The sequence below is a fragment of the Xenopus laevis genome, chromosome 3S (assembly GCF_017654675.1).
Source record: "Xenopus laevis strain J_2021 chromosome 3S, Xenopus_laevis_v10.1, whole genome shotgun sequence".
Classification (NCBI taxonomy): Eukaryota; Metazoa; Chordata; class Amphibia; order Anura; family Pipidae; genus Xenopus; species Xenopus laevis.
In genome coordinates this window covers 92640908-92650539 of record NC_054376.1, presented here as the reverse complement: position 1 = coordinate 92650539, position 9632 = coordinate 92640908, and the positions used below count along the sequence as shown (strand labels likewise).

General features: G+C 42.9%; 1 protein-coding gene across 1 annotated transcript; it reads right to left on the bottom strand.

The window, feature by feature from the left end:
* Positions 1–823: 823 nt before the first annotated feature.
* dusp6.S (dual specificity phosphatase 6 S homeolog) lies at positions 824–6797 on the bottom strand. Its single transcript, NM_001094761.2, is given in 3 exon segments — positions 824–2252; positions 2879–3310; positions 6127–6797. Coding segments are annotated over 3 exon segments (1140 nt in total). The 5' UTR covers positions 6527–6797; the 3' UTR covers positions 824–1944.
* Between the last annotated feature and the right edge of the window lie 2835 nt (positions 6798–9632).

The window sequence follows — 9632 nt, the reverse complement described above, 5'->3', positions numbered from 1 at the left end:
ATTGAATGTACTGTCAGCCAGCGGATGCTCAAGGTGGTCAGGCACATGCTTAGCAAGCTCAGTTACATCAACACCAAGGTCACAAAGCTAGAAGTAAACAAATTTAAAGGAAAATGGTTTCCCCAGGGCCAGATTTGGATCGCGGGTGCCCCTAGGCCGCGTGGTCCAATCGCCCGTTCGTGGCTCGGCTGTGTGGCCTCGCCACAAATACGGCCCTGAGTTTCTCTACTAAAACCACGGTGCTACCAGCCTTGTAAGGAATTTAATTATGATGCTAACGGACAGATCTATCAAAGTGTGAGATTAGAGCTCAACACAGAAAAACTTACTTTCACTTCATTCCTATGGGATTTTTAGAAGCAGATTTATCAAATGATGAACTATCACCCACTGATAAATACACATAAAATCCCATAGGACAAAAGTGGGTGAAGCTTTTCTGTGGTGAGCTCTAATCTCACACCTTGATAAATCTGTCCAACTGTTTATTGGTCTTTAATTAGAATTTAAATGCGGTTATCCTGCTTACTGATATAGTCATAGGAAATTTAGTCCATAGACAAAACCATAGTTATAAGCTTTAATATTGCAACATCGGTCAAAAGAAGCAAAAGCCCCATTCATAAAACTTACCAATATGCTTAAAGCAAATTCTATATTTAGAATATGCTATGCCTTCATATCAGGCTATGAAAATGGAAGATAAACCTCATTGGTCACAAAAGTTAAGTAGAGATACACTTGCGCATAGATTTGATCTGTAGATCTTTTAGCAGTGGTGGCCACAAAAGCTACTCACACAACACAAATACACACTATTCAATAACCAAAATAGGAATTTATTAATAATTTAAAAGATTTACAAGTCTATAATAAATTTCATCATAAAATTTTACTCCGTGGACATTCGGGAGTGTAACATGGCCCCCTTATTGGCAATCAATGTGCAATCGAAGCTTTGCAATACACTGTCACATACATACTTCCAGTTTATATTGTAGGAAAAAAAAAAAACATACCATAGCATTTGAGGTGAAACTCCCTAAACAAAAAGGACAGAGGTAATTCACATTAACAATTTTCAGAGCAATTAATATGTTAAAAACATAGAACTACTAAGAGAAAGAGGTTTACAAGCTCAGGCAACAAAACTATACATCAGGAATAGTCAACCTCTGGTGCTATAGATTTTACACCTCCCAGCACTGCCCAACTTACTCGGTGAAGTAACATGCTATGCAACAGATGGGTCAGTTAAGGTTGAATATTCCTGCTATACATTAATGTGAATCAAAATTACATCAGTACTTTTATGCAAAGTACACAAAACCTCCTACCCCCAATTCATAAATTGTTATGCTACAATTTCTATTAAAGGATGTCAGGGAGGTGTGGGTTTAGAGAAGAAAGAAAAAAAAACTTTGTATTTTAAAACGTCAAAAAAAAAAAAGTGAAATGACGGTGCTACATAAGAGAAGTTGATATTTACAGTAACTGTAAAAAGGTAAAGAACAGAAAAACTTCAAATGCATCAGAAGTTTAGTCATAATTCTTTGGCTCCTTTAAATATCAGGAGAACCAGTCTTCACAGAAGACAAATGATCTGCACCCTATCCTTTCCAAACCTCGCAGGATTAATATCCGATATTGGGTCCAGCTGTGCTGTCTCTTGTTTGGAACTAAAACCACTGCATTACAATGGCAGTTTCAGATTAGCTTTGCCAAATCATTTCAAGGCATCTAAGGCTTATCTCCAAGTGATCTGGATTGCTTCCATTGCAAGTGCAACTCTAACTTTAATAAAGTTTGTTTTCTTTTTTTAACGCCCCAACAATGATCTCCTTGAACCAATCAATCACATCTGTCAGTACACCCTTGACAGATTTTAAGAGAAAGATTTCTGTAGAGGAATGATCTTCAGCGCCAAAGATAAACAGTTCAGTTTCACGTGGACTGCATGGAATCAACTTGATACACATTTTGGTTGGCTGGACCTGTAAAATATAACTGCTGTGCTGGGACTCGATTGTCACATGGACTGCTAAGCCCCAATGTCCTTTCAAAATCCAGCAACTGACCCATAAAGTTAAAGTTAGGAGAGATGTTGGATTTCTTCAGCTTGACAATATCGTAGGCATCATTCATGGAGAGGTTGAGCTTCTGCATCAAATAAGCTACAGTGACTGTGACAGATCGGCTGATGCCAGCCAAGCAATGCACCAATACTCCACAGCTTTTACCCCGGGCTTCATCTGAAAATTGGATAAAAAAAAAAAAAAACATAGATAAATATAAAAGGACTTCTGTACAGCACATCACCCACTGAATTTATTCAAGTCAACAGTATATAATCAAATATAAAAAGCATATCATTCAATTTCCATGTTCTGACATGCTATAATCTGTACAATCAAAATGAATTTCACTATTTTTTGATTCTCAATCAGGGCTGTAAAAAAATGTTAACTTCTGCGCAATCAACAATAGACGTATTCATGCATTAGGAGAAAAAGAGGGAAGTCACAGGGGACAGCCTATTAGAAGAACAGGATGTAAACACTGCTATAAAATGGGTTCCTTTGTAAGAGGAAATGCACTACAATGCTTGGAGATTAAGTTCCCTGTGGCTTCCAGCCAAAATGTTCTTCCTGCAGTGCTCATATTACCAAATATCCCTCTCTGCTAGAAGAGGATCAAAGTTCACGAAGCCAAAGCTACAGTGAACATATAAAGAGACAGGACAGAATAACGTAGGAAGAAATCTGGTTCTTACACAGCAATATAAACATATGAGGCATAAGAATTATGAGCAGAAATCCTATATAATTACAGTATGATTATTTTTGTTTAAACACTTCAGATTACAATGCTTACATACCTATAAAGGAGATGGCTTCTGGAAAAAACTGAGACAGGTTTTGGCTCCAATGGTCCGAAATTGGAATCTGCTTGTATCTAAATTCCCCAGCATTCTCAAAAAGATTAGGCAAGTTTGGTGTCACGTTCAGGATGTACTTAATGCCAAACTCTTCTAAAACATCCAGGTTAGTAGAATCCTTGGCACAGCCAAGGTAAAGATACGGTAAGATCTCAACAGGAAACGATGGCTGTGTGTTGGATAGAGGACTACCGTCTGAATCTGTTGCACTGCTGGGATCCCTGTCAATGTCAGATTCAATATCTGATGAAGAGTCAGAACTTATCCGGAGGCCTCCCAAACCAAGGACGGGTGGAGAGCTACTGACACAGGAACTATCCAGATTGGTTTCACAATGTATAGGATACTCAGCCTGGAACTTGTTGAATCCACCTGAAAAAATAGAAAAATTACATTAAATGAACTGATCAATGTATGATCAATGTATCCTATTCCAACAGAAGACAAGTGAAAGAAAACTACTTGCCAAGAAATGTTTTGGTGAAAAATGTTCCTTGCCCTTGAGCAGTAAAATGCAAATATACCTTGTTAAAGCATAAAACTGTCACAAAAAGGGAACTTTGCACCAAGGATAAAGTATAAACTGCAGTAAGAACATTCAGTATAAGTAAAGAAATATATAGGTGTGATTAGACTGTAGGGAGATAAACAGCGTTATCAGAAAACACATGATAATCTCCCAAGCAATTATCACTCAACTCAGATTTCTTGAAGTGAACTGTGGTGGGGAGGCGGACAATTTTACATTATAAATGGTGTGTTTTCTTAAGTTAAGGATTAGCGTGTATAGGGGATCATTAGTAAACTGCCCTTTCTTTATGACTGAAGACTTTTTAGGGCAGAGACACATGCTGCGATTTGGGGAGATCAGTCGCCCGGCGACAAATCTCCTCTTCTTCTGGGCAACTAATCTCCCTGAACTGCCTCCCAGCTGTAAATTGCCGGCAGGATAGCACTCTTGGCACTTCGTTTTCCGAAGTCGTCCGAAGTTTCCTTGTGAGGCAACTTCGGGCACCTTCAGAAAATCAAGTGCTCCAAGTGTCATCCAGCTGGCGATTCTCATTCTAGCCAAGCGGGAAGGCAGTTCGGGGAGATTAGTCAACCCAAAGAAGAGGAGATTTGTTGACGGACGACTAATCTCCACGAATCGCAGCATGTGTCTCTGCCCTTTGTGCTTTAAAGCACATATAGCCTTGATTCTTGTGGTGGAATTCATTAGCACATCCATGCACTCTGCACAGTAAAGGCTTACAGATTTCATACATGTTGCAAAGTGCACTACCCATTTAAAAACACAAAGCAAAAGAAAAACCTTCACAGAGGAACTGGAATCATTAGCAAAACGTCTTACAAAATAAAATAGGATATTTTCTCCTGAAAGCATCCTAACGTAATTAGAATACAGAGGGAGAAAAGAGGTTTCAGAGTTATAATTTATTACACACTCACAGCCTTTACATGGCGCATTTGTGTAGTGAAATAAAACTGGTGAGTGCCACTGAACGAAAGCATTCTGCTCAGGGCTGCTATTAGTTCAGAGACTTGCGGGATCTCAGTCACGACACAGATTGTGAGAAAAAAAAAAAAAAAAGATCTCTTCTGCACTGCAGCTAGCCCGAGGATTGTGTCAGCCTTTTCTCTAGCACACAATGTTACAACTACACAAATAACCTTGATGTATAAAGGAATAGCAATGATAATGTTGTTTTTTTCTGTTCTCCCTGATTGCAACTACTTCTACAGGAAACTTCCAATCCATATTAAATTCAGAGTGCAACCTCACTGTACAACACACATTTTTACTTGTATGTTATGGGCAAATGGAGAACAAAGCCTTTAAGTGTAGCATTCACAAAAAAATACTAATGGTTGTCAATGCCATGGGGCTACGCTTAGGGTAGGACTACACGGACGATTTTAGAGCGATCCGACGCGCTGCACAAGAACGCAGGCGTCAAATCGGAGGCGACAGATATAAGGTAGGTAATGGAAATGTCGGATGAAGTTGCAGCACGACTGTCGGATGCAGAGGCAGTGTCTCCATCTGACAGTTGTGTCTCGTTGGATCAACGCTGCAACACCATCCGACAATGCATTTACTTGTCTTATTTTCCGTACGATTTGACGCCTGCGTTTTTGCGCAGTGCATCGGATTGCTCCAAAATCGCCAGTGTAGTCCTACCCTAAGGGCTAGTCCACACGGGGAGATAGCCACGCGTTTGCGGTCGCGGCGACAAAGCGCCGCGCCAGTCGCCGCGCCCGGCGACAGTTTTGTATGGGCGCCTATGTAAAAACGCCTGTGCTAACCACACGAGGCGATGCGCTTTTCAACAGTCGCCTGAAAAAGCCTGGCGAGGCATTTTCAGGTGACTGTTGAAAAGCGCATCGCCTCGTGTGGTTAGCACAGGCGTTTTTACATAGGCGCCCATACAAAACTGTCGCCTGCGCCGGTCGCGGCGCTTTGTCGCCGCGACCGCAAACGCGTGGCTATCTCCCCGTGTGGAATAGCCCTAAAGCTATTGAACAGTATCCACCTATGGTTAGTGAGGGTCATAACATTTTACTTGGTACACAGAATACTGGCAGAATTAAAAGGGGTGCTTGTTATATGATGGAAACAAGAGCAGTTTACTAGGGGTAAATCCAACTTCTGGGAGTTGGGGGGGGACTAGCACCATGAGATCACTAGATAGCCACATGTACCAAGGTCCCCCTGCAGCTGCTATCTGGTACTTTTTGGTAGATGTGGAAGGAGCACACGAAAATAGGCTCTGGGGATCAGTGGATGGAATTAGAGAAATTGATTTAGAGTGTGTGTGTGTGTGTGGCCATCCCTCTAGGTAAAGGGCATTCTTGACAGTGCTAAGAACAGGTGCCCAGGTGAGGGACTGAGCTCCCACTTAGGAGGCTCTTTGGGGAGGGGGAGCAGGAGAGGAGCCCAAAGCAGAATGAGACCTGAAGTTAGAGGAGGGATGTCCCCTGTATCCTGACATTACATTGGGGGAGGTACAGGGGCTTCAGATTGAGCCACACACGGAAGATCTGTCTACAATTTGGACATCAGTATAGACATCAGTATAAATATCAGTACAGACATCAGTACGGACATCAGTATAGATTTAAACACAGGCCACCAGCCATGATGAACCCCGGGCCTCCCTGATTGGCTACAGTGTCGCAGGCGTTACCTTGTAGATAGTAAGCTCTGCAGCCCTCATCCTTCAGGCGCTTCATGAGCAGCCCCAGCACCGACTCCCCGGCCGTGTTCTCGTTCCAGTCGCAGCTGCTCTCGTCGTACAGTACAACCGTGTCGGTGCCGCAGCGGCGGGCGAACTTGTCCCGGTCCTCCCCGCAGGAGAAGAGCGATCGGATGGGCAGGTTTCCCTTCTTGAGGCGGCGCAGCATGATGCCCGGGATGGCCACGTTGATAGCGGCCTCGATGTGAGACGACTCGTAGAGCTCGTGGGCCCTGCAGTCCATGACCAGGAGGCGCTCGTTGGCCACATCCAGCTGCTCGTTCAGCCAGGCCACCGGCTTACCCACCGCCATGTCCAGGGGCGCAGCAGCGGGTCTCAACTTGTCTAGCATTGAGGAGGGAACGGGGGGCGAGGCCGGGAGAACTGAGAGCTGTCCCCGGGGAGCCGACTACATAGGCATGTGCCACGGGAGCGGGAATACAGCAGCCTGGCCTCTTGTCAATGGGAGAGCTGAATGGCTGGTGCCGTGTGTCTGCACACAAGCCTCTCCTCCCACGTGACCCTCCTCCTTAGGGACTGTCCCCCCTCCTATAGGACGAGCGGCAGATCTTCTATTTCCTCAATGTGCCTGTGGCTCTGGGGGGCGAGCGGTCCCTGCGAGACTGCGCTTACTGAATGGATACAAACACGAGGCGTCTGAATGGGTACATTCTGCAGGGCGGCCAATCAGAGAGCTCGGAAGGGCCGTTGCCCTGGAGACGGGCCGGCTGGAACAGGTTGTGTCGGGGAATTGTTAATGAGTTTGTCATTCACAAAAACGGAAAGGAATTTCCGCTGTGGATCAGCCGAGTGCAAACAAGCAGCAGAGCAGATTAGAGCCGGGGGTGAGTTTGGAGAGAGAGGAAGGAGACGGGTTGGGGGAGGGGATTTGTACCTTCCAGTGCTCTTTTATGCTCAACTTTAGGAGTAACTGCAAAGAGAGTTGTTGCAGAATTTACAAGGACACAGAGTATTAGACAGGAATATACTCACACTCACACATTCCAGCGCGGCTTTAAGCCTATAACTCTGAAAATACTCGTGCGGGAAACTCTCACAGCGCCCCCTCTGGCCGACACATGCTGCAGAGAGTTGCAGTTCAACAACACGTAATAAAGGGACTTGTTTCAAATCCACCGCGATTATTTGAGGTTAAAGGGATACTGTCATGGGAAAAAAAAGTTGTTGTTTTTTTTCCCCAAAACGTATCAGTTAATAGTGCTGCTCCAGCAAAATTCTGCACTGAAATGCGTTTCTCAAAAGAGCAAACAGATTTTTTTATATTTAATTTTGAAATTTGACATGGGGCTAGACATTTTGTCAGTTTCCCAGCTGCCCCTGGTCATGTGACTTGTGCTCTGATAAACTTCAATTACTCTTTACTGCTGTACTGCAAGTTGGAGCAGTCTAACAACAGAACAATGGGAAGGTAACCAGATAGCTGCTCCCTAAAGCTGGCAATAGATCCGATTGTTCGAATCCCGACCTGCCACTAACCATTCCGATCAAATAAAGTAGTAAAAGAACAGATCAGCCGATGTTCTGCCCCTGACAGCAATTGTACGAAAGTTATGTCCGACAAAGCTGGTGACAGTCTCCCACTGAAAATCGTACGATCGGCAATACATGCAGAGAAATAATCGGCAGCCAACAGAAATCTTTTAACCTGTCCGATCGACCAAACGACCGATCTCCGCCGGACGAAAAATGTCGGGACTCTCCACACACAGTCCGAAAATCGTATGAATCAAGGATTCCGATGAAAATGCATGGAAATCGTCCATGTAGTTCTACGTTAACACAAAATAACAGCTGCCTGGCAGATATAAGAACAGCACTCAATAGTAAAATCTAGGTCCCACTGTGACACATTCAGTTACATTGAATGAAAGCACATGACTAGGCAAAATGACCTGAGATGGCGCCTACACACCAATGTTACATCTAAACAAATACTCTTGCTGGTTCAGGAATTAAATTTTATATTGTAGAGTGAAATATTTGCAGTGTAAACAGTGTAATTTAGAAATAAAAACGACACCATAAAAAACATGGCAGAATCCCATTAACATGCTGGGGTGCAATGAAGCACATCGTCTAATGCAGTGAGGTAACCACAAAAACTGGAACACAATCATTTTAGGCCCCACGCTAAACTTGAAAAATAGGGCATTCTCAAGCACTGCTTCTGAGGGTTATATTGAACTGCACATCAGGACACTCACGTGATCTTTTTCCCGGGCCAATGCTCATGGCAGACATACTAATTTTGATGAAAATCACATTCAAATTCTAATTCTTATAATAGCTTTTTCATTTTGTAAAATCATACCAGTTAATGAGATAAACCTGTATGGCTGCCATGTGAATTAGAGGGTTTTGTAGTTCAGTAGCAGAGGTAGAACCCAGGGGTTTTATTGTCAGCAATCTTGTAGTACACCTTTACAAGGGCCGTGATCTTGCATTAAAATGAATAGCCTGTAATGGCACTTTGCATGTTCTATAGCACGATCTGCAACAATGATACTGGGAAATGTAGTTTTTAGTGTAGGTTTAGATATAATGCTTATAATATTCTTTGTATTGTGGCTAAGCCATCAGAATAAGGGAAAGAGCTTGGCAGATGCATGAGTTTGCAACAGTGCCCTGCACAACTGTTCTTTGATCAGATTGAATAATGTGTGTGTGTGACCTGAAAGTACCCATCTGTAAGACGCAGACATTTTTTTTCTCTTGGCTAGACAGGGAAATGCAATATTGTATACACGACGGACGCAGGGCCTGCATAATTGCGTGTTAGCAGAGTCATTCTTGGTGGAAGGAAGAGCTGACTGGCCACTTAAGCAAGTGAAGTTGAATCAAAAGCTTCTTTTATGTCATATCGGTGTTAATCATTTATACAATAAAAGGCTCTCGAGCATCAGAAGACTTTTTGGCAGACTGACAGCTTGCCTGGAAGATTTTTTTTTTTTTTCACCATAGTTGCTGCTAATAACATAGAAACAAGGAAAGAATGATGGATTTGCACATTTTAATTAATTTTAAGATTCACCACCAAAACCAGTGAGTTGTGTTTTATTCCATTAGCGTTTTGTTGCATTTGTTTAGACGCAGCATGCTGCACTTTCTTGCACTTGACACACATTCAGCTATCAATAGAATAGAGGGACTTTAAATGCAATATATGCATTTTTTTCCACTCCGCGTGCATTTGAAAAATGTAGAAACAAACTCTTGTGTGTAAGAGCCCTTAGGAAGTTGTCATGCGCCCAATTCAGGTACAAACATGATGGGCCTAGTTTAGGGTTGTACCTCACCACTTTAAAACCAAACACATATGGAATCCACAGCCGCATTGCTAATTCAGTTCAGTCTGCAGCATGCATCTAAATGAATTGCTAATTAGCCATGCAGGCTGTGGATTCCATATGTGTTTGGTTTTAGGGCACTTACAGATG